At 39.2% G+C, this 26,317-nt stretch overlaps 1 protein-coding gene across 3 annotated transcripts in view; it reads left to right on the top strand.

Moving 5' to 3' along the window:
• The window catches only part of LOC132382009 (CTD nuclear envelope phosphatase 1-like), a 59,732-nt gene extending 33,415 nt beyond the window's left edge, over positions 1-26,317 (top strand). Inside the window, exons 6-9 of one of the 3 annotated variants that reach the window (XR_009508175.1) lie at positions 26-137; positions 3,689-3,773; positions 9,110-16,811; positions 21,660-26,260. Coding sequence is in view for 2 of the 3 variants with exons in the window: in XM_059951795.1 (XP_059807778.1) it covers positions 26-137; positions 3,689-3,773; positions 9,110-9,170 (258 nt within the window). In the remaining variant the exon portion in view is untranslated. Of the gene's footprint in view, positions 1-25; positions 138-3,688; positions 3,774-9,109 lie in introns of all 3 variants that reach the window. The other 2 variants (XM_059951795.1, XM_059951793.1) reach the window with 2 other exon arrangements.

Consider the following 26,317-nt stretch of genomic DNA (forward strand, 5'->3'; position numbering starts at 1 on the left):
TGAAATTATTATTTTTTTTGCATAGCATTGTACACTTGAATTGGGCAGCTATGTGAAAGATCTTGCAGCCATTCACAACGACCTCTCCAGCATTGTAATATTAGATAATTCACCAAGTGCATACAGAGGGCATCCAGGTAAGATGGCGACTTCATAATTCTTCAGTCATTTTTAGCTTTTCCTGTTGTGCTCTTCTAGAGTTTCAAATGTGAAAATTTGAGGAGTGCAAAGCTTCTGGATGATTAAACGTTAATTGTCAGTCAATAAAATTGAAGCAGATTTTTAAGACTTTGACTGGAGGTGGAATAATTTTTATTGCATGCTTTTCCTGCCAAGGAATAGTGCAGTGTATTTAGTGATAGCACCAGAAATATATTCTCATTGCATAACCAGTCATGTATCCTTTTAAAAGGTTCTTAAAGGCTACTGTATGTGATCTCCTCTAACTGTAGTATATTTCATATGTCAATGTGCCTTCAGTCTAGATGATAAATGCCAACTATTTGTTACTGGTAAAACACCCAGGTGAGGTTTGGAGGATAGGTGGCATAAACTTGATAATTCCTTTTTGTGTGTCAAATGCAGTAGTTGAAGTATTTTACATTGCTAAGAAGATTTCATGGGTTTGACAGGAAGGGAAAAGAACTAAGGCAATGATACAAGATTGCAAAATGGATAATGAAAACCAGAGCCTGTCAGAAGGGATCGTGCATACAAATGGAAAGACGTAAATACAGGAAAGTTGTAAATAAGGTTGAAAGAGTACAGAGAAAGTTCAAAGGATGTTCCTGAGACTGATGGGCCTGAGTTATAAAGAAAGATTGAATAGATTAGGACTTTGGAGTGTAGAAGATTGAGGGTAGATTTAATAGAGGTATAAAAATTTATGAGGGGTATAGATAGGGTAAATGCAAACAGGCTTTTTCCACTGGGGTTGGGTGGGACTACAATTGGAGGTCATGGGCTAAGTGAAAGGTGAAAAGTTTAAGGGGGACATGAGGGGAAACTTTTTCACTGAGGCTCATGAGAATGTGGAACAAGCTGCCTGTGTAAGTGGTGCATGTGAGCTTGATTTCAATATTTTAAGAGAAGTTTGGATAGGTACATGATGGTAAGGGTACGGAAGGCTTTGGTCCAGGTACAGGTTGATTGGAGTCAGCAGTTTAAATGGTTTGGCATGGAGTAGATGGTCTGAAGGGCCAATTTCTGTGGTGGAATTTTCTATGACTATGATATAAGTAGGCCTCCAATTAGAGTAGAATAGTGGAAAAATGGTAGAAAGATAAAACTGTTCCTTATCTGAAAGCATGTAGCGTTTGAAACCAGATAGTGAGCTAATTCTGAATATAGAAATAGATGTGTACAATTTAGTAGCAATTAATTTGATGTGGTTGCAGTGACAAAGATTTGAAATTAAATATTCTAGAACATATAACATAGCAGAGGTGGATATCGTGGAAAAAGAGCAGGGTGGTCCTAAAACTAAACAATGGAGTAAAGGCAGTGTAGGTGAAGATATTTGACTGTGAAAATCATGCAGAAAGATAAATTGGAGTGAAGCTAAGAAACAACCTGGGACAGAAAACAGTGATGGGAGTTGTACATGCATCTCCACCTTCTCCAGCAGGCCATAGTACAAATTGGAGGTGAGTTAAACAGAGGTATTATAATAATCATTAGTTGGCATAGAGAAGTTAAATCAAATTAGCAGTTCAAATAGGTGGAGGATGAATTGGTTTTCTAGTACAGTATATTGAGGAATCATCAAGGGAGCAGGCTATTTTGGATAGAGTATTGTGTAATGAAAAAAGATTAATTGATGACCTGGTAGTTAAGTGGCCTTTGGGGAAGGGTGATTATAATAAAGAATTTCATATAAAAATTGAAAAGTGGTTCAGTTTAGTCTAAAGCTTAGGGCTTGGCTCTGAGTGACTACAGATAGCAAATTGCAAAAAGAATGAGTTGTGAATAGGCCGTGAGAGATTGAGAAACTACACCTAAAATGTGCAACAGTAAATCAGATGTGGCTAATTTTCAAGAATTGTATATGGATTATGATAAGTGTATATCCTTTAAGACAAAACACCCAAAAGTGGTCTCACTGTGGCAAACATGAGAAGTTAAAAGAAAATATTAGATCAAAGGAAGAGGTTTGTAACTCTCGCCCCAAAGTATTTAGCATGAGGCAACATTTCAGCAAAGCAGCAAGAAAGCATTAATAAAGAAGGGAAAAATAGAATATGAGCCTGTACTAGCCAGAAACGTTAGGCCAGATTGTAAGAAATTAAATCAGGAAATGACATATTCAAGAACCATTTTGTTGAAGGAAACAGTAAACTCTATAAACGGTAGAAAACTGCATGAATATAGTAAATAACAAATGAAGGATATTAACATTAGTTAAAAGATGACTAATAGAGATATTAATGAGTCTGAAGCAATTAAGTCTCAGGACCTGGATGTGAAGGCTTTAGAGAGGGTGCAGAAGAGAGATTGGAGGATGCAAGAAGATTTTTGACAAATTTGGTTTACTTTCTCCGGAGCATCAGAGGTGCAGGGGAGACCTGATAGAAGTTTATCAATACAGTAGGGTCTTTTAAGAGCCTCTTAGACAGGTACATGGAGCTTAGAAAAATAGAGGTTTATACGCTAGGGAAATTCTAGGCAGTCTCTAGAGTAGGTTACATGGTTGGCACAACATTTTGGGCCGAAGGGCCTGTAATGTGCTGTAAATTTCTACATTCTATAAAAAAGATTATGAGAGGCATAGACAAGGTGATGGTAATAGTCTTTCCCCCCCCCCCCCCCCCCCCGGGGGGCTGTACTAAGGAAGAGGGTATAGGTTTAAAATCAGAGGCAAGAGATTGCAAAGGGACATCAGGTCCTGTTTCTTCAGAAAAGGGTCATGTATATGTGGGATGAGCTGCCAGAAACTGTGGTTGAGGCGGGCACATTAGTAGCATTTAAAAGCCATTTAGATAAGTACATGAATAGGTAAGGTTTAGAGGGCAATTGCAGGCAGATAGGACTAACTCACTGGGAAGTTGGAAGGCTATGGGCCACATGCAGGAAGATGGGACTAGCTCACTAGGCAATTGGAATGGAGGAGTTGGGTCAAAGGCCTGTTTTCATACTGAATAACTCTGACTTGTAATTTGAAGGAGGGGAATGCACAATTGTTACATTCCGAAATTCCTTGGATTCTGGAAAAGTTCCCACAGATTTTAAGGTAGCAAATATAACATCATTATTTAAGGTAGCAGAAGAGAGAAAAAAAGTAGGAAATTATAAACCTGTTCACCTGACTTAAGTAAGAAGAAAATGTTGGAATCTTTTAATAAAGAAATAATATCAGGTCAGTAATAAAGTTGGTTAATGTCAACATGGATTTACAATATGAAATATTTTTTGACAAGTGATAGTGTTGAGGTTGTTCCTACATTACTTACATTAAAATGAGTAGAACTTGTGAATATATAGGAAGGTGCTGAGGGGACAGAAGAGAACACTTTGCTGTTGCCTTGTTTAGCTGGGAAAGTTATGGTTCTAAAAAAACACGAAATGCTGGCAGAACTCAGCAGGCCAGACAGCATCTATGGGAGGAGGTAATAACGATGTTTCGGGCTGAAACCTTCATCTGGAGTAAAATTATGTTTCTCCTGTTTTTGTTTCATTTTCACTTTCACAGATAATGCTATTCCTATCAAATCCTGGTTCAGTGATCCTGGAGATACAGCTTTATTAAACCTTTTACCTATGCTTGATGCATTAAGGTAGGTTGACTCTGAATTCTGAAGTACCGGATGTTTTGATTTTTGTTCTACCCTCAACTGATAGGTTTTGCTTTCACTTTAAGTTATTTAATAATTGTGAATTTATTTGCATGGCTTTCCAAGAGATTGTTCAAAGTATTCTTAATCTATTTTGTGTTCCTTATGTCAACATTTGAGCTTATAATATCACATGTAGTAGTTTCAAAAGTGGAGAAGACTTTAATGTATTAAAACTCTACTGCCTAAGGTAGATATAGGTTCAATTGCAGGTCTGTGCTGTATTAGTTAAACTAAGATTTGTTGATGTACTGTCCCCTCACCCGCCCTCCACCACCCATTGTATCAAAACATCCAGCAGTTGGTTCTTCAACTCTGGCACTGAAGGATGAATTGTAGAATTTACAACACAGACCCAGGCTCACATGCTTCACGAGGACCTCTTTCAACCTAATTTGTCTAACCTTAGTCACGTCAGCATTTCCTACTGAATTAGAGTTGCTGCTAAATTTTGATTGTTGATCTGTGCTGTGCATGTTGAGGTGACCCAGTCCACTTATGGAAGTAGATGTTTCTTCCCCAACATTCCTGTTTGGTTCCCCACTGAACCTAAATGTATGGGCATTGTCTGAAATGGTAGTAGGTATCGAATGCCTGCAGGCATTTCAGTGAGAATTTAGTTCCTCCTCAGTGTGGAACTACAGAATGGTTGCTGCACAGAATGACACAATTTGGCCTCTCTAATTTCATACCCACTGTCCACCCAGTCCCAGTCCTTGCCATTCCATATGGCCCTAAAATTTTTATTCATTCAGAAATTTTTCATGACATTTTGAATACCATTATTGGTATCTTCCACCATCTCTCTCTATGACGTGTTAATAGCCCCATCCACTTGTCAGTGTTGGTTCTTTTGTCAATAATTGTTGCTCTGTGTCACCTGGTTCTTGATCCCTCTGCTGAAGAGAATAGCTTTGCATGACCTGTTCTATGCACATCCTTCATGATATTAAATACTTTTTGTCAGAGGTCCTTGTAACCTCGGTTCTGGTGAGAACACCCCCAAATTTCTTCACATAACCAAAAGTTCCTCATCCATGTAATCATTTTGGTAAATCATTTCTGCTCATCAGAGCTTTTCATATCTTTCTGAAAGAGTGGTACTGGAAACTGGACATGATACTTCATTTGTTATCAAACCACTGTTTAGTAAAAATTTGTGATCCCCTTTATACATGTACTTAATGCCTCTAAGACCAGGATTTTGTGTGTGTGTGTGTGTGTGTGTGTGTGTAAATCATTTTCTAAACCCTACCCTGCTGCTTTCAATGAACTCTGCATGTATACACCCCAGGTTTCTCTGTGCTTGCTCCCTTTTTAGAATTGTGCTCAACACCACGCATTTCTCAACATTAAATTTCATCTGTCACCTATCCACCCACTTCATCAGCTCTCAGTGTCTGCTTAGTCTTTGATTATCCTCCGCATCGTTTATTATGCCTTCTCATCATCTGCATATTTGGAGATTGCACTCTCTAAACCCAAATCCAAATCATTAATATTTATTAAGGAAAGTCGAGACTTTGTACAGAATCCAGGGGAATTCTATAGTTCTCTGATCAAAAATATACTGTCATGATGGCTACTGTTTCCTGTTACTTGACCAGTTTTTTATCGATGCTGCTACATTCTCTTTTATTCCCTATTAATCAGGCACCTTATTAAGGGTCTTGGCCCAAAAAGTTAGCTATTAAATTCCTACTGTATATGCTGCTCGACCTCCTAAGTTCCTTCAGCATTTTTGTGTATGTTGCCTCCAGCACCTCACTACTGTTGGCCCTTTGTCACTTCTCTGTCAAAAGACAATAATCAAATTTGATTAGACATAAATTGCCTTTAACAAATCCATGCCAGCTACCACTAATTCATCTAAAAATGGGCCTAATTTATTTCTAGGATTCTTCCCACAAAGGATAAATAGATTGGTCTGCAATTACTAGGTTTATCCCTGCATATTTTTTTTAAACAAAGATTTAATATTTGTAATTTTCCAGTCTTCAGGTATCATCGTAAATCTGTAATGTTTGGAAGATTTTTGCCAGAGCCTCTGCAATTTTCTCTTTTCCTTCCCTCTAAAACCCAGGATTTTATACCATCTGGACAGGTGGTTAATCCCTTCAAATTGCAACAAGCATTTCTAGTCCTTCTACCAGCTTTTAGTTCATTCAAAATCTTAACCACATCTTTTGTCCGAACATTTTCTTTAATGAAGGCTATGTAAAGTCTTCATTTAGTATTTTGGCCATGCTCTTCATATCCATGAAAGTGAGCCCTCAAAAAATTAGTATGAGAATTGGAAGAAGCTAGGAAGGGTAGTGGTGTACCAGTCGGAGACTAAAGGAGAAATTTGCATCTTGCTTTTGTCATTGATTGGCCCACCACTTTTCATTTTAGCTCCTTCTAATTTTCATGCAGACGTTTTATTGGGGCTCTCTTCTTTCTGAACTCTTGGCAAACAGTTGAGTTTCCATCTTACTTGATGTTCTACTTTAGCTTCTTGTTCATCCAATTCCCTATATCCGCAGGGGAACATACCAAGCTGGAAAAAATCGTTCACTTAATGCCTGAGAAGCTCTGATGCCAACTTTCCCTAGATTTGTTCTCAGTGAAATTGCCTTTTACTTAATTGGCTTTTTTAAACCTTAGAATTATCTATATCCATTAACATATCTATTCTTAGCGTAATACTATTATAATTGTTCTTTCCTAGGTCTCCTCCTCTCTCACTCTCTTCCCACCCCCTTCAATGATAATTACAGAACTAAATCCAATACCATTACCTTATTGGAGCAGAGTAATATCCTTCTGAACACATTTCAGAGTCTCCTTCCCATTTTTTTAAAATTCTGCTATCTGAGTTTGTATTTGAACAGTTAAAGTTTCCCATTATTGGTGCTCGGAGGGTTTTACAGGTCTCTGTAGTTCCTCTGCAGCCTTCCTCCTCACCAGCTGGAAGCTTAAAGCATTCAAACATTCAAGATTATCATTTCCAGTACACGAGTGTAAAGGAAAACAAAATAATTGTTACTCTGGATCTAATACAGCACAAAAAACCATAATAAGATAAAGAATGCAATAATAATAAAAACAATAAATATTAATACATCGGATATCTATATAAGATATTATATAAATATCCTCGATGCCGAGTGGGCTGGTGTCAGTGGTTTGTTGAACAGTTTTGACTACCCGTTTTAGAGCTTTCTGATCCTTTTCTCTATGTAGCATACTCTTCAGGGGAAATAATTATTCCCCCAGCTTTACTCTGAACTGAATACTTATTGGAGGCTGAGGAGCCCCAAGGTCTCTTGAATTATCCACAAACCCCGTTTCCAGAAAAGTTGGGATATTTTCCAAAATGGAATAAAGACAAAAATCTGTGATATGTTAATTCACATGAACCCTTATTTAACTGACAAAAGTACAAAGAAAAGATTTTCAATAGCTTTACTGACCAACTTAATTATATTTTGTAAATATACACAAATTTAGAATTTGATGGCTGCAACACACTCAACAAAAGTTGGGAAAGAGTTGAAATAAGATTGAAAAGTGCACAGAATATCCAAGTAACACCGGTTTGGAAGACTCCACATTAAGCAGGCTAATTGGTAGCAGGTGAGGTATCATGACTGGGTATAAAAGTAGCGTCTATCAAAGGCCCAGTCTTTGCAAGCAAGGGTGGGTCTTGGCTCACCCCTTTGTGCCAAAATTCGTAAGAGGATTGTTAGTCAGTTCAAAAGGAACATTTCCCAACGCAAGATTGGAGAGAATTTAGGTCTTTCAACATCTACAGTACATAATATTGTGAAAAGATTCCGAGAATTCAGAGACATCTCAGTGCGTAAAGGGCAAGGTCGGAAACCACTGTTGAATGCGCGTGATCTTCGAGCCCTCAGGCGGCACTGCCTAAGAAACCGTCATGCTACTGTGACAATTATAGCCACCTGGGCTCGAGAGTACTTCGGAAAACCATTGTCACTTAACATAGTCCGTCGCTGCATCCAGAAATGCAACTTGAAACTATTACGCAAGGAGGAAGCCTTATATCAACTCTATGCAGAAACGCTGGCGAGTTCTCTGGGCCCGAGCTCATCTCAGATGGACTGAAAGACTGTGGAACCGTGTGCTGTGGTCAGATGAGTCCACATTTCAGCTAGTTTTTGGAAAAAACAGGCGTCGAGTTCTCCGTGCCAAAGGTGCAAAAGCCAGCATCTGTGATGGCATGGGGGTGCATCAGTGCCCACGGCATGGGTGAGTTGCATGTATGTGAAGGCACCAATGACTCTGAGCCGCATATTAGGATTTTAGAGAGACATATGTTGCCATCAAGGCGACGTCCCTTCCGGGGACGTCCATGCTTATTTCAGCAGGACAATGCCAGACTACGTTCTGCACAGGCTACAACAGCGTGGCTTTGTAAACACAGAGTGCGTGTGCTTGACTGGCCTGCTACCAGTCCAGATCTATCTCCTATTGAAAATGTATGGTGCAGCATGAAGAGGAGAATCAGACAATGGAGACCACGGACTGTTGAGCAGCTGAAGTCTTATATCAAGCAAGAATGGACAAAATTTCCAATTGCAAATCTACTACAATTAGTAGTTTTGTTCCAAAATGATTAATAAGTGTTATTAAAAGGAAAGGTGATGTAACACAATGGTAAACATGCCTCTTGACCCAACTTTTGTTGAATGTGTTGCAGCCATCAGATTCTAAATTTGTGTATATTTACAAAATACAATTAAGTTGGTCAGTAAAACTATTGAAAATCTTTTCTTTGTACTTTTGTCAGTTAAATAAAGGTTCACGTGAATTAACATATCACAGATTTTTGTTTTTATTGCATTTTGGAAAATATCCCAACTTTTCTGGAAATGGGGTTTGTACTTTACTGGCAGACACCATTCTGTTTTACTAGCACTCTCCCCGACCGGGTGACTCTCTACAAAACACTCAACCTAATGTCCCTAATAACATTATTAGTTGCTCACACAAAATGCTGGTGGAATGCAGCAGGTCAGGTAGCATCTATAAGGGAGAAGCGCTGTCGACATTTCAGGCCGAGACCCTTCGTCCAGGTCCTGGGGGGTAAAGTTTGTGGCTATTCACTTTATCTGTGCCCCTCGTGATCTTATAAACCTCAAAAAAAGTCACTCCTCTCGTCTCCTGCACTTGGGAAAAATGTCCACGCCTATCTCAGTGAAGTGAGCTTTGGAGGGATAAATAATTAGAAATGCTTGTGCTTTCAATTAATTTTTCTTTCCTGCATCTTCCAGGTTCACGTCAGATGTCCGGTCCGTCCTCAGTCGGAATTTGCATCAACACAGGCTATGGTGACATTGAATAAGGTTTCTGCTTATGGTCACTTGAGGCATTCCTTGTTATGCCCTTTATGATTTGAGCGTGGCAAAAACTGCACTCCAGGGAGGGGATCTGAGTTTGCATGAAGTGAAACAACCTCAGTGGAACAGTCAAGACAACCTGGTTTACTTCTGTGTCATCAGATCTATGTGTGAATTTTGCACTTGTTAAATTCAATGGTGAAATGGTGCATCATATGATACATTGTATCTTTCGTTTATAAAAATGATATTTTTGAGCTCAGTTCTGCTCTGGTTGGTAATTTTTTTTTCTCTTTTAAAGACTATTCTGCCTTTTAGGATTAGATAATGTTTTTAAAGAAAGTACAAATGAATTTCACTCCAAAAGAAACAAGGTGTTCAGGCTGCTGCTTCTTTAAAGAGGAAGCAGTTTCACTGTCATTCTTCTCCGTCCTTCTATGTGATGCCAATTTTCACTGAAATTTGACTAGGAAAAGCAATCCTAATCCTGACCCTGTTAATGGTGCTAAACCACAAATCTAAATCAAGGTATGGTTTGCATTTAGATTTATTTTTCAGCTGGTCCCTAATCTGAATAATTGTCAATGCTGCTTTTATCAAAAGTATTAATAATTTCATATCAAATGAATAAAATCTCATCTATAGTACAATTGTGGATGATTTGTATCATATTTATGGCCTTCAGGGGCACAGATTAATTATAATATACTTAAAATTTATTTTTCAGTAATTAATGACAGTGGTAGTTTTCCTTAAACTTGTATTTGAGGGAGATGGGAGTAACAAGTGAAGGCGGGATCTGTTGTCAATTGAATGTTTAGCTGACATTCATTGTCTTGGGTTGCACAAAGTATTGTTCATTGAAGGAATCTTGTAGAGAATATTGGAATTTGAACTAATTTGTTTTACTGCAATCACATTGTAAAGCACTTTACTCCAAGTAAAATTGTACAGCTGGTAAGAACCCTCTTTGTCAGGTAACAAACTCTCCATTCAGATAGCGTTGTAAATGCCCTTGATTCCCTTGCTTTTGTATGTCAGTGTCTTGTAAATCCAATCAGAAAAGCTTCACGTCTAGCGGTGGGTAAAGTGATAACAGATACATGTAGCAAAGGAACACAAAGTGCTTCAAGTCAGTAAGGGCAAAGACTTTTGACGGCTGAAGACAGGAATCAATAATGTATTCATTGCACTCTGACTTCAATGTTTTTATACATGTATATAAATGCATAGAACTTCTAGTTCACGAAGTAGCCTTTTGATTTTATATGCCACTGTTGGTGATAGTCCCATCCCAGGTTGATAGTATTGACCTTTGGCCTAAGGCGGTTCCTGGGGGTAAGGAGTTAATCTGGTTTTGGTATAATAGGCTGAACCCAGGAAAGGCTGAGATCACATAAATGTTGTATGCTGGCTGGTTTAAAGGTTTTGTTCCTTCCTGGTCAATGTTTGGTGCTGGATATGATGAATTATTTTGTACTTGTCTCTGAGATTGAAGCTGTGAGAAATGAGGGATTTACAATAGTTATCTAGCCTTTCATTACTAAACAATTCAAACTGCAAATGTGACAAATGCCAAAATTAAAGTAGAAAATGCTGGACACACTGAACAGGTTAACAAGCATCTGGGAAAAGAGGAATAGAGTTAATTTTTCCTGTTGGCAACCCCTTTTTCTAAGACTTGAACCATTAACTTTTGTTTCTTTTTCTATAGGTGCTGCCTAGCCTAGTGGGTGTTTCCAGCATTTTCATATGGCCTTTCGTTGAGTTTAATCCTTTGTGCATGAATTGTGTCCCAGAGCACAAAAGTGCATTTTCCCTCAACATCATTTATCAACTACTGTATATTTTCAATACACAACAAGAGAAAATCTGCAGATGCTGGAAATGCAAGCAACACACACAAAATGCTGGTATTTGCCCATGCAAGCAGAACAAGTGCTACACCTGCCCCTATACCTCCTCCCCCACTACCATTCAAGGCTCCAAACAGTTCATCCAGATGAGGCAACACTTCACCTGTGAGTCTGCTGGGGTTATATACTGTGTCTGGTGCTCCAGGTGTGGCCTCCTGTATATCAGTGAGACCCGGCGTAGATTGGGAGACCCACCTGCACTCCGTTTGCCAGAAGAAATGGGACCTCCCAGTGGCCACCCATTTTAATTCCACTTCCCATTCCAATATGTCAATTCAGAGCCTCCTCAACTGTCGCGATGAGGCCACACTCAGATTGGAGGAACACCTTGTATTCTGTCTGGGTAGCATCCAACCTGATGGCATGAATGTTGATTTCTGGAACTTCCAGTAATGGCTCATCCCAGTCTCCTTCACCATTCCCCATCCCCTTTTCCCTCTCACCTTATTTCCTTGCCTGCGCATCACCTCTATCTGGTGATCCTCCCTCCATTTCTTTCTTTTATGGCCTTCTGTTCTCTCCTATGGGCTCCCACTTCTCTCGCTCTGTATCTTCCACCAATAAATTTCCCAGCTCTTTACTTCATCCGTCCCCCTTCTGGTTTCACCTATCACCTTGTGTTTCTCTCTCCCCTCCCCCCCCCACCTTTTAAATCTACTCTCATCTTTTTTTCTCCAGTCCTTCTGAAGGGTCTTGGCCCAAAACGTTGACTGTACTCTTTTCCATTGATGCTGCCTGGCCTGATGAGTTCCTCCAGCATTTTGTGTGTGTTGCTATGTTTTCAACAATTTAATTTGCTCAGGCTTTCAAAACTGGGAGTAATTTGTGCACCTTTTGAAAAGACATCAGTCATTAGATTTTTCAGTGACATTTTTGATTTTTTTTTTTGGAATTTTAAGCTGCATTTCATAAAGGGTATTTTAAAAAGATCCATTTTCAGGGTGTGATAGCAATTCCAAAGCCAGAATGCATCTTATACTTACGTGCTTTTATAATCAAAATTCTTTTTACCATCTGTACTTTCTGGATTTAATTTTAAACCGCACAGGTGGCATTCAGAACTGGTGATGGAGGGTTGTGGGTGCAAAGGGGAAGTGGCACTGTAATGGGTTTGACCAACTGCAGTTTCAGGCACAAGAATAATCTTGAGTTTTTGAAAATACCTTTCAGGGTTTGACGTGATTAATGTCCAAGCCCACAAAAAACAGTAGTCAGTGTCGGAAAGGGGGCTAGAATACAATTTGCTTTATTAAGTGAGGCATTGCAGCTGGCTCTACAAGGAAGCTTTGAATCTTCCTTGCTATTTCCCATCCCTCTTCGTAGACCACAGTGCTCCACAGGAGTTGTTTTTACCTTGCACAACCGAGCAGCATTTTTCTGCTTTCTGTTAGTAACTGCATAATTTTAGTTGGCATATTAATTGCAAATGAGGCTTGATTGATTAAAATCTACTAAATTGGCCTTTTGCATGTGCCAGATTGCATTCTTGCCCTAGAGTTAAATAAGTTCAAAATATTAATAACTGGATTGAAGTAGTTTAACATATTCCAAACTGGATTGAGGTACTTTGTGCCACAAATGCTCGAATGGGAGGATGCTATGTAAATACAGGAGTCTTCAGGGGATGAATCTGCATCCAGTGCTTAAGTAGCACCAAAACCGAGATTCTGTAGTTTTCAATCCATTGTATTGATCAATGTAAATTAGTTATATAGGGTGTTTTTATGTTGGATTCAAACAGCAGGTGAATTAGTGCATTGTTCAATGTCTCCTAATTGATGTGCTACTTTCAGTGTTTTTAATTCAAAAGCAGCACTGAGCATGTGGAGCTGTGTATAGTGACAGTGAATACTAGCTGTGCTTCATTGGACTTGAGCCGTACCAATTTTATAAATTGATTTTGATAGCTGAAAGTGCTAATCGTCTTTTTGTATTTGAGTATTTATAATTGAAGAACATAGATGTAACTCTGACCTAAATCAGGATTAAAGAGCAGCTCTGCAATCTTGCACAATTAACAGAACACTTTGTATGAATTGCCATTGAGCACCATTTGACCATTCAGGAGCAATATACATCCAAAGCCCAATGATAGCCCAAAACATGGTCTGAAAGAGATTTGCCATCTTAGAATATCACTTTAATAGGTGCCAGCATTTATAGAAGTTTAGCTCCATCTCTTTAAACCATCAGGATTCAATTCCTAGGGCTGTGCACTTGGCTGGGTGGATTCTTGAGGAGTCAATCTACTTTTAATAATGACTTTCCAAGGATCCATTAAAACATTTCTTAAGTGAGATTAAGACTTAATTGAATTAGAGGCTCAAGTGCCTCTAGTCTGTATCTCTTTGTGGTAATGTTTCCCCAGATAAGATTAAGTGGGTAAATGCATAGTCTGCATCGGTATTTCCACACACCAGGAATAGCACCCATTCAGGCTGATCCTAGTCAGAGGTGCTTTAATTTTACCTTCATCAGCACTGGTGTTGGAAAGGGAGAATGGTCCAGATCCTGATGATTCATTTTGTGGATGGTGCACACTTGGATGGATATTGAGGTTGTGGTTCATTATTGTTCCTCCTTAACTCATTTGAAAGTTAGTTGCTGGCACCTGTAAATACTAACTGTAATAAAAGTGAAAGATGAGGCTAATGGATGTAGGGTAGGTAGGATGGAGCTTGACTTTCTCATAAAGCTCCCCTGATGCTAGCAAGCTAATGTATTGTCTGCCACTAATGTTACCAGTTGACAGTTGGAAAAATGAATTGGCTGTAGATGGTACTCAAAGTGCATGTATCATTGTTTTTTAAAAAGTTTAATAATTTGAGTGAATCTAAAGCTGTAACTTGTATTTTCCATTGACAATTCACTTTCTTTGTATAAGAAGTATAGTAAACATTTCTATGCTGGAACGGTATTGTAGATAAAACTTAAATTATTTCTATTAGTAACTTTGAAAATTCATTGCAGGACTCAACCTTGTTCCAGTAACATTTGAAATTTGTATTGCAAAGAAAAATGGAGATGCCAGTAAATGTATGAGCTCTCAATATCCCCGCTCTCCCATTTCTTCTGATGAAATAAGGAAATGTATCTGAACTTGTTTTAGCACTTTAGTCCCATGTCATAAAGTTTTGTACCCTGACATTTTTGGAATGTGTGACCTCTTCTGGAATCCCCTTCTTTCCCCACTCTCTGTTACGGTTTAACTACACTTTGTTTTCCATTAATCACTAAGGATGAACCAAAGAAATGAAGATCTTTTTGTACAGTTGAGATTTTAAAAGATCTGTTGTATTAATTCCAAACTGGATATTGAAAACCTCCATATAATAAGAACCTCCATTTTGTACTAAGCCACTGATTAGTTGTGTAACTTTCATTTTCTTATTGTGGTCTGAGAAACAGTTTTTGCTTTCTGATTAGCTTTAACTGAATGATAACACCATTTAGCTGCCAAGAATGTTAATGAAACAAATGCTGGCACTGCATAGTAAGTAAATGGTTAGGCCTTGTCAAAAATGAAATATATTTTTTAGCAATTAAGTCGAGAGCAAAGAGATTACTTGAAACATTGGTGGAAAACACTTGTGGATGAAATTGCAACACTTTGCTGCTTTTTATTTCAAAATGTCCTACTCTTGCTTCAGTAAGTAATCTTTTTTCCTTTAAAAAAAATTAAAATAATGAAAATAGATTATCAGATGGGTTATGTACAATGCAACTTATCCAGCCTTCTGCACTTTGTCTCTTACAAGCCCTAATCTTAAGTAATTGACTTCCCTAATGCAATATCAAAATTCCAGCCTTCTTTTGATTCTACTTTGGTCTTTATTTCCTTAACTTTTTAAATCCTTCAGCTAAATTTCACTGAGTGTTCTTCTCAACTTGCCTTATTTGTCTTACTCCTTTCATCATGTTCTTGAGCGATTTGTGTGCCACCTGAGAAGACCATTCTTTGTACAGCTCTCCACTTTGTGATACCTCTGGTTTCTGTACCTTTTAACACTTGTGTCTTCCTGGCTCCATTTCTCCTTTGGAACGTTAGTTTTGCATGCTCCATAATGTCAAATAGTGCTACGAGATGTAGGTTGTAAATGATCTTAACTTGTTCCTGAAGAAGTATTAATCTTCAAAGGGTGGGATTGTCACACTCAAGTTGACAGTCAACCATATCAGATGAAATGAGGTGGAAATTTGTAGTTGAATTATAATCTGGCAAGGCACTGTAGCACAAACCTCTGTTCAAATCCGACAATCTTGCAGGTAGACCAGAGCAACACATTTCAGGTTTGTCATTGGTGAGCACATCACCGATAAGTGTGCACTTTTTCTTATAGGATAATAACACCAGTATGTTCAAGCCTGATTAAAATAATAAATATGGACATACAAAAGCCCATGGTCTGAAGTGCTCGTGTTGCATATGGACTCTTCTTCTGTGGCTCACACTCTGTTTATATTGAGATTTGAAGCTAGACAAGTTTTTGTATCACTTTACATGCAAAGAGTGCAAAATATTTTTGTATGTTTAAACATGACCTAATCATGCTGATAGCTATTAAAGGCCATTGGCTGGATATTAATACCTTTGTTATTACTTGATGAATGGAGGCAGTGTTTTTTAAATGATGTATTTTGAAATTTATTTACAAATGCCAAAACCCAAACAAAGTTGGATCTTCAAGAGAAGAATAAATGAAAAAAAAACTGAACTAACTCTTCTCTGTCATATTTTATATTGTAGTGTACATTGCTAATTAAATATGTATTTTGGAGCAAAGTGAATCTTGGTTACTGCTGAGATAACCTGGTATACTTCCCCTGAACACTAGAATATCACCAAACCATATTTGTGGTGATCAAGCAATGATTGTCAGTGCAGGGCACCTTAATTATGTTCTACGATAATGAAGTCTCTGTTGGCTCCATAGGTGATGGGTTTTTGACCAGCCAAAAATGGATCACATTCTCAATACATTTAGGACATAAGTCAACTGCTGTACCCACTGTAAGGAAGGATAATCACTGGATTTTGAGATAAGTCCTTTCATTGTTAATATGAAAGAGAACACAAGTTTTGATGGGCATATAATCTCATTAATCTTTTAGGACCACATACTATTTAATGTTGAAAGGTTTGCATTCAGTGAGAGTTAAGGTAACTTTCTACTAAAAATAGAAATTATAAGTGATAGATTTGAAGGAAATATGAATTTGCCATTTTAATTTTTGAAAAGTAGATCTGAATATAGAGTTGGAGGATTTGCACTTAAAGTCACTTATCACATCCTAAGATAATAAGCTCTAGGCCCATAAATTGCACAAGCAGGAATGTGAAATAAGACTATCTTCTGCAGATATCAAGATTAGTCAAACCAGCAACATTCTGATTTTTGCCTGATCAGGCAATGCATTTAGTCATGAGAGAATATCTTACTGCTTTCCTCTAACACTGATAATGTGGTTATTACCCCATTGTCAATATTTGGGGGTTACTTTTGATCAAATATTGAAGTTAGCTGACTACATCAATGTCCTGATTTTTTTTCTCTCTCTATAGGCAGTGGAAAACTATTGAACCTAGGGCAAATACATTCAGGATCAATAAGTTTAAAAGAAATCTGGAAAGTGCTTGCTGTTCCTTCTAAACATGTTGAGGATGCAGATAGTAGGTCCACTTTCCAAGGGGAAGTCACAATTACGACTTATGCAGTGAGGTTTGTGTTCAATTTATTAAACTGTCAATAAACCTAAAGAAAACGTATTTCTTGTTGCAAGAAAAATTATAAAAGACCATAAGACATAGGAGCAGTTAGTCCATTTGGCCCATCATGGCTGATCCATTTTTCCTCTCACCCCCAATCTTCTGCCTTCACCCTGTATCCCTTCATGCCCTGACTAATCAAGAATCTATCAAACTCCACCTTAAATGTTGAATCTTTGTGGGTTGAGTTAAGAAACGGCAAGGGTAAAAGAACCTTGAAAGAAGTTATATACAGGCCTCCCAACAGTAGCTGGGATGTAGACCACAAATTGCAACCAGAAATAGAAAAGGTGTGTCAAAAAAGCAAAGTTGTGATAGCCATGGGAGATTTTAACATTCAGGTCAATTGGGAAAATCAGGTTGGTAATGGATCTCAAGAGAATGAGTTTGTTGAATGCCTACTAGATGGCTTTTTAGAGCAATTTGTTGTAAGCCTACTGGAGGATCAGCTATACTGTATCAAGTGTTATGTAACTGAACCAGAGGTGATTAAGGAGCTTAAGGTAAAAGCTCTTGGGAGCTAGTGCTCACAATATGATTGAGTTCAATTTGGATATTGATAGGGAGAATGTAAAGTCTGAAGTAGTTGTATTTCAGCAAAGTAAAGAAAATTACAGTGGTATGAGAGAGGAGTCGGCCAAAGTAAATTGGAAGGAGCTGCTGGCAGGGATGACAGCAGAGCAGCAATGGTGTGAGTTTCTGGGGGTGGGGGGAATGAGGAAGGTTCAGGATAGATGTATTCCAAAAATAAATAATTAAATGCCAAAATAATACATCTATAGCTGACAAGGGGTTCAAAGCTAACAAAAGAGAGGGCATACAATAAAGCAAAAATTAGCAGGAAGATACAGGATTGGGAAGCTTTAAAACACCTACAGAGGGCAACTAAAAGAATCATTAGAAGGGAAAAGATGAAATATGAAAGCAACTAGCAAACAATATCAAATATAAAAGCTTTTTCAAGTATGTAAAAAAAAAACAAACAAACATGAGAGTGGATACAGGACCGCTAGAAAATGAGACTGGAGAAATAATAATGGAGGACAAGGGGGTGACAGATGAAATAAATCAGTATTTTGCATCAGTCTTTACTGTGGAAGATGCTAGCAATTTGTAATTATCAGCTAGTGACCCTTGTGTCAGTGGTAGGGAAGATGCTGAATGTGTAAGTGCATTTGGAAAGGAATAGCCCACTTAAGGACAGTCAGCATAGCTTTGTGCAGGGTAAGTCATGTCTTAAAAACTTGATCAAGCTTTTTGAGGAAGTGACAAAGGAGATTGTTGAGGGTAAGTTAGTAGGCATTATCTACATGGACTTTAGCAAGGCTTTTAATAAGGTACCTTCATGGTAGGTTGATTCACAAGATAAATACCCATGGCATCCACAATGGATTGAAAGTTTGGATTCAGAATTGTCTTTCCCATAGAAGACAAAGTAAGAGTAGAAGGTTGTTATTCTGGCTGGAGATCTGTGACCAGTGGTGTTCCACAAGGATCTGTGCTGGAACATGTGCTTTTGATGTCTGAGGCCTCTGATGTTCGGGGTCGACCATGGATGTTGCATCCTAGCTGTCTCGATGTGCAAAGCCAGGACAGTATGACGTGGAGAACAAGCTGTTGCCCATGTAGCAAGCTCCCCTCTCTATGCATCTGATGAACCCAAAGGAATGGCAGAGACTGACACAGTTTGGCAACACTAGCATTGCAGGAGTTGCCAGTCAGGGTTGAACTCAACATAGGACCTCTGTAGGAATTTTTCCCTCAGGGTTTAGTCCCAAAGCCTTCCCCATAAGTGGCAGAGGAGGCTTGAGATAAGATAATTCTTGATGAATTGCCAACCATGGCTGATGACCCTCATCTACCCAAAACAACTGGCTTTAAGGTGCCAGTAGCTCACTTTTGCCTCTTCTGTCAGTAGAAATGGTTCTGCCATGCTTAGTAGCCTAGCCACACATGAAGGCCAAGAGCTAGATTTGGTTGTCAGAGGCTGTTTGAGATACATGCCATTGGGATCATTTAATAGGTAATGGGAGCTTACAGTATCCTCATTAACACCTTAAACTATAACAAACCTAAGGGTATAAATGATTTGGATGAAAATGTAGAAGAGTGGATTAGCAAACTTGCAGGTGATGCCAATGTTGGTGGTCTTGCAGACAGTGTAAAGGACTATCCGAGAGCACAGCAGGATATAGACACTGGCAGAGAAGTGGCAGGTAACATTTAATCCAGACAAGTGTGTGATGTTGTGCTTTGGAAAGTCAAATGAATGGAAAAAGTATACAGTTAATGTTAGACCCTTTTACTAGCTTTGAGGTACAGAAGAATCTTGGTGTCCAGGTCCATAGTTCACTGATAGTGGATAAAGTAGCAAAGAAGGCGTATGGCATGCTTGCCTTCATTAAGAGTAAGTAAAGCCTCAGCTATGAAAATTTTGGTTAAACCATACTTGGAGTACAGTTTGTGTTCTGGCTGCGCCGTTACTACAGGGGTGTGGAATGGGTACAGAAAAGATTTATCAGGATTCTGCCTGGATTAGAGAGAGAGTGAGCTATAAGGAAAGGTTGGACAAACTTGGGTTAGTCTCCCTAGACTGTTGGAGGTGAGGGGAGATGTCAATAAAAGTTTTTTTAAATCATGAGCGCATAGATAGGGTTGTTACTTTTTGTGCCGGGTGGCATTTTTGCCATTTCTGTAGCATCTGGCTGCCTTTTACAGGTCCGAGTTGCTAGCTGCGAGTGCAGATGGAAAGAGTGTAAGGAGCCAACTGGACTTGAACTCGGGACTATTTGGCTCCGTTCAATGCTGATACCACTATACCACTGGCCAGCCTACAGATAGGTGGTGGTCAGAATCTTTTCCTCAGGCTAGAAATTCAGCCCTTCTTGTAGTGTAATCCAGGCCCTGCCCATGCTCCACTGCATAGTTCTGTATGTGGATATTGCCCAAGTACATGTCAAATTTCCTCTTGCAATCTGGTTCTACTGCTCCCCTCCCCTATACTGACCTCCTAAGTGGTGTGTGCCAGTTCTACGAAAACTTTTAGGTTTATATTTGAACATCTGGCTAGATTAGCAAGACTTTTGTTGAAACACCATGCAAAGGACTTCATTAGCCAACTCAAAATATACATCATTTCCTAATGTGGGAAAAGCAACATAAATCAGGTAATTGGATTGCTGCCATTTGTAAATGAAGTCCTGCGCGAATCTCAAAAGGTAAGCACTGAGTTTCGGGGGGCGTTCAGAAGCAGTTTCGACAGCGTGTGAGTGTGAAGGACTTGTGCCTAAAGCAAATGCTGCGACAATTCAGCTTAAGGTGATAACTTAATCTGCCAAGCTTGAATAATATTCTCCAAACTACAACGAAGTCAGGAGAACCAATGATGCAAATGTATGTCGCAGAGGATGATTATGTTCAACATAAGAATCCATTTAATTGAGCAGAATAAATAAATTACTGCAGATTTGGTCATGGAAATAGTGGAAGTCAATAGGTTAGTATTTAAAATAATACACAATGCAGAAAAGAGGAACTCTTAATTATTGCTCAGTTGAGTATCAAACACTGAACAAGCCTGAAAAGCTTCACTGTAGTATCTGACAGCTGAAGAGGGCATTGTGGAGATTCGACAGGATATTATCTAGACTGGAGATCCTTGGTTATGCGGAGAGACTGAATAGGTGTAGTTTGTCTTCCCTAGACTGAAGGAAGCTGAGGGCCAATCCAAAGGAGTTGTATAAAATTATGAGAGGCATAGACGGAATAGTTGGTAAGAATCTACTTCCCATGGTGGGAGCATCAAAAAGATAAAGATACTTTATTGATCCTAAAGGAAATTACAGTGTCACAGTAGCATTAGAAGTGCACAGATACACAAATATTAGAAGAGATGTAAGAAAGAATGAAAAATAAGTTAGCACAAACTGCTTAGGAGGTAGTTATCACCTCCCCGGCTACAGGTTGACTCATTATAGAGCCTAATGGCTAAGGGTAAGAATGACCTCATGTAGCACTCTTCGGAGCAACGCGGTTGACTTAGTCTGTTACTGAAAGTGCTTCTCTATTCAGCCAAGGTGGCATGCAGAGGGTGAGAAACATTGTCCAGAATTGCCAGGATTTTTGGTAGTGTCCTTTGTTGTACCACAGCCTCTAGTGTGTCCAGTTTGTCTCCTGTAACAAAGCCAGCCTTTCTAATCAGTTTATTGAGCCTGCTGGCATCACCCATGTTGATGCCATTGCCCCAGCACACCACTGCATAGAAGATTGTACTGGCAACAACAGACTGGTAGAACATGTGAAGGAGAGGCCTGCATACTCCAAAGGCCCTCAGTCTCCTCAGGAAGTAGAGGTCACTCTGGCCCTTCTTATGCACAGCAGCTGCATTGGTTCTCCATTCAGGTTTGTCATCCAGGTGCACCCCCAGGTACTTGTAGGTCCTCACCACATCCACGTCCTCAACAGCAACAGGCTTAGTCTTCCTAAAGTCCATCACCATCTCCTTGAATGGCAGATGGTTCAGCTTGCACCATTTGATTGAAAAAAAAACAAGTGAGCAAAGATTTAAAGTGAGAAGGAGGAGGTCTAGAAGAAATCAGAGGGGAAAATCTTCACACACATAGTGCTTGATACCTAGAACACTGCCTGGGAACTAGTTCACTCTTCCTGCTCTGTTACAGGAGTATACTATAGGTTCAGCCATGCTGAATTCAGAAGTTTAAATTTATTTGGTTTAAAATACACATGTCTGCTAGAGATAGTATTTGGTTTTGTACTAATTCCCTATAATTCTTTCCTTTAGCCTACCAGAAATTGTTGGAAGAACAGTCACTGAAGCACACTGTTGAGAGGAATGACCTCTAACTTGCTGAGTCCCTATACACTTCTATCTCCCATAAAAAAGGACTTAAAGCTCTCCACTGCTTTCTCAACAAAAGACCCTACCAGTTCCCCGCCACCGTCACCCTCCTCTATCTGGAAGGATGGTCCTCGCCCTCAATAATCTCTCTTTTGGCTCCTCCTACTTTTTCCAAACTCAAGGGGTAGCCATGGGTGTATTTTGGGAAACCAGAATACTCAGGGGAAACACACTGTCACCAGGAGAACATGCAAACTCCACACAGGCAGCTCCAGAGGTCAGGGTTGAACCCAATTGCTGGAATTGTCTACAAGTTGGTGTAACTGGGGCATCCAAATGATAAGAAAAATGTTTGAATAACATGAAGTAATTATGTTTTAAATTACTGCATTGCGTATTTTTGTGACTTTGACACAGAGCACAGAACCATTTAACTTGGGAGAATTGTATTTCTGTAAGTACTCCACTAAATGTGAATCTTGTAGAGCAAAGAATCTTAAATTGTCACTGACATTCAAAAACTTTTAAAAACTCTTAAAAGTTAAATAAAGAATTAATTAAATTGATTATTTTTAAGCTTAAAAATGTGTCAAAAGTTATGAATGTTAATCTGTCTCCGAGAGATTTCTGTGCTTTGTTCTATTAAAAGCTGCCTAGTGAACTAATGTAAATTGGAAAGTCACTTGCATGAGTTCCCAACGTAGGGTCCATGGACCCTTGCTTAATGGCATAAAAGAGTTTGGGAACTCCTGCACTACAGTGAATTATTGATATATATATTTTTATCATATTTCTTCCATGTGCTTCTTGCTGTGTGAACTGTGTGAAAGCAAGTTATTGGATCTGAATTTCCCTACAAGGAAGAGTATTGGCAGCAGATGGACTCCTGGCTCGCTCAGCAGGGAAATATTGGCTTGTTTGTGGACAGAGGGCCAGCAGGACTGCACTTGAATACAGAAGCATGAACTCGATAGGCTGTGTGGTGTCTTTCCATACTGTAAGCTTTCTAGGATTCCCTAACACTGGGATTAAATCTTTCATGTAGGACCACACTTATGAAGAATGTCTTTCAAGTGCCATTTTAAGACTCCTTGAAGTGTAACTCCGACTTAAAAGACTTTTTACGTCTGATAGGTCTGTCGTTGGTTGAGATTGCAGTGAACCAGTGTTAGTTTCTCCGTTCATTAGTTAAAACACAAACATCTTGACAGTGGAATTGTACATACACAGCAATCTAAACAATGCATGGGGATTAGCTAAGACCAGGACTACAAGATGTGGGATTCATGTCCTCTTATGCCTTACCCTGGCAGAAAAGATTTGTCAAAAATACACCTTAAAGCAGCAAGGAAGCTGTTTACATTTGGGAAAATATGCTGAGACAGAACCAATAGGATCCATCACCATCGCTGCATCTGTGGGACTATGTATAGAACAGTTGGCAAACTTTGATGGAGTGAACCCTAACAGCAGCCATTAATGTGTTGTATAACAGTGTGCATGAAGCCGAGGGAAAAGCCAGGGGAACGTGGTGGTCCTTGGTCCTGGTGGAATCCCACGCTGCAAGTCACCTCGTGCCACAATACAGGACAATTGGTGAGGCAAGCTGCTTTGATGGTCATAAAGCTGAAAGGTCAGAAACAGTTGTGGAGTGGGGAAATGCTTGGGTAAGTATTTTTGACAAGTGGAACATGACCCTCTACTTTGATCAAAGCTTTTATTTATATGAGGAAAGAGACTCCTTAGTTTTTTCAGTATGAGATAAAGTTATTGTGACTACTCAACAAAGATTGTAGATTGCAACTTTGAGACCTAACTTAGGAAGGGCGAAAATGATCATTGCACAAATAATGATGTTTTTAGCCATGTGACTTATGCAGGATAATGTCAAATGTAGAATAAATAGCTCACAGATGTGCTGGGTCCAGGTTCTCAATGGGAACCATTTCACCCAGAAATGATCTCTTGTATGATCTACCCTGGATTAAATCACATTTATGCATGATGTACACATTCAAAACAGACACTCATTGAATCATTTTCTATGTGGGTAAGTCGATGATCAGCTTTACTGAAGCTGCTCCTACAAATACCACCAAGAAATGAAGAGTTGGTATTTTAAATCCAGCTGCTAAAGTGACTAAAATAGCATCTTGAGGAAAGATGTAAATATTTGTGATGTAAATTTTGTTTTAAGTGGTGTTCTGTTTCGATAGTAAGTTTGTTAGTTTCTGTGACAAGTGTGTTAATAGTTATGGACAAAGTACAATGATCTAAGTTGCATAAGACAAGCTTGTGAGGTTGGATCCTGTTTAACTGTTCTATATTTAAAGGTAGACAGAATAAGCTTCCATTAAATGCAATATTATACTTTGCATACTCCTACTGAGCCGCTAATACGTTACAGTAACAAGGGACACTCCTTCCCTTTATTGAAAAGTGCTGATAGGAAGGTTGTGAAGGACATTAATAGAATCCAAGCTTGATAGTTCTATAAGCTCAATTTACAACCTGTCATGGAAATGTGAAGCCTTTGTTGACAAACCCTGATGTATTTTAGCTTTATTTTGTGCCGTTAATGTGTCTTGCCAAAACTTTGTTTTAATCAAACCATTATGTAATTTTCTCTATTACTTCTTTTCAAGGTAATGGTGCCATGTGTTAGATTTATCTAGTAAAAGTTTGCCTGGGATCTTCCTGACAATTCGAGAACACAAAGCTGTCCTGCATTGTGATGCAGTGTCCTGCATTGTGAACCACTAGATAGAGAGAATGTCTATCTATTTCTATCTATTGGCACTTATGATCTGAAACACTCCCTGTTGTCTTAACAATGATGGAGTTACAATGAACACAGCATAGTGGCTAGTGCAACGCTTTACAGTACCAGCCATCTGAGTTTAGTTCCCGCCGCTGCCTGTAAGGGGTTTGTCCGTTCTCCCGTGACCACGTGGGTTTCCTCTGGGTGCTCCCGTTTCCTCCCACGCTACCAGTTGGGAGAGAAACTGGTCATTGTAAATTGTCTCGTGATTAGGGTAGGGTTAGACCGAGTGTTGCTGGGTGGCATGGCTTAAAGGACTGAAAAGCCTTACTTGGTGCTGTGTCTGAATTTATTTTTTTTTAATTTGATGTATCTAAGCAAGCTACGCCAATAAGAAGGGATTTTAAGGTATAGTGAGAGAAAGTTATGAAAAGAGGCCCTTCGACTCACCAAATCTTTACTGATCACCAGGCATCCATTTTTTTCCACTAATCCTACACTGATTTTTAAATTCTTCTCACTCTCCATCAAATGCCCTGGGAATCAAAAGCCTACATTCCAGGGATAACTAATGGTGGCCATTTAACTTGCCAACCCACACGTTCAGGATGTGGGAGGAAATGTATGCAGAAAGACCATGCAAATTCAGCCCAGACAGTGCTGAAGGTCAGGACTGAACCGGTGTGACTGGAATTGTGAGGCAGCAGATCTGCCATCTGTGCCATTGCTCCACCCAATAAACAATAATATCCAAATAAATTAGAGTGTTGTTCCATGTCCTTGATCCCTGACTCTATGATGTGTTTTTGCATTTGCTGCACCATTATCTTTGCTGCAAGAAATTAATTATGAGGACTTACAAACTTTTTGACGGAGTTTTGGCTGGTGATTATTTCTAATCTTATGCTGCTGGAACATGAAGGAAAACTGTTCTTATTTTAATGCATCATTAAGAAATATAATAATATTAGTCCAAATTTTGATGAGGTAAATCCCTATTAGAAGTGGTTGATTGGCTTTAAAAATTAAGGGAGCACAAAGAAAGCCCAATTGTTCTTTCTTTTGACCAGCGCAGTATTAATTTGAATAATGAGTCCTGATGGTATTTCAAAGGCAGAGGAGGAGGAGAAGCAAGTTAATAGTTCAAAGCAATGCACAGAAAATGCTGGAGGAACTCAAGTCGGGCAGCATCTATGGAAATGAATAAACAGTCGGCCTTTTGGGCCGAGACATTTATTTGGGACTGCAAAGGAAGAGGCAGATGCCAGAATATAAGGGTGGGGGAAGGGGGTGGAGGCTTGCTTGAAGGTGATAGGTGAGGCCAGGTGGGTGGGAGAGTTCAAGGGGTGGAGAAGAAGGGATGTGATAGAAGAGGAGAGTGGACCATGGGTGAAAGGGAAGGAGGAGAGGTCCCAGGAGGAGTGATAGGCAGGTGAGAAGAGGTAAAAGGCCAGAGTGAGGAAATTGGTGCGGGGAGGGTACTGTACCTGAAGTAGCACATAACTAATATCATGGTTATGTAGTACCCCATACCAAGTAGATTAATTCAGTTTCTTTGTATTGTTCAAGTTGCTAACACTTACTGTATGTGCATGCCAAGTTCTGGGTTGCAAAGTGTTTCCAGATCCCTTCCACCACAGCACTTTGCAGTCTCAATCCATTCAAGCAACGGTCTGCTTAATTACATTTCCTGCCCAAGTATTCCCCACATTTGCCAAGTTTATGCCCACTCACTTCATGTCCCTTTGTGGACCCGATATCTTCCTCAGAACTCGCTTTCTTGCCTATCACTGAGGCACCAGAAAATGATGATATAACAAGTTTGGTCCTTTATCACACT

Source organism: Hypanus sabinus, chromosome 27, assembly GCF_030144855.1.
Source record: "Hypanus sabinus isolate sHypSab1 chromosome 27, sHypSab1.hap1, whole genome shotgun sequence".
In the NCBI taxonomy this organism is placed as follows: domain Eukaryota; kingdom Metazoa; phylum Chordata; class Chondrichthyes; order Myliobatiformes; family Dasyatidae; genus Hypanus; species Hypanus sabinus.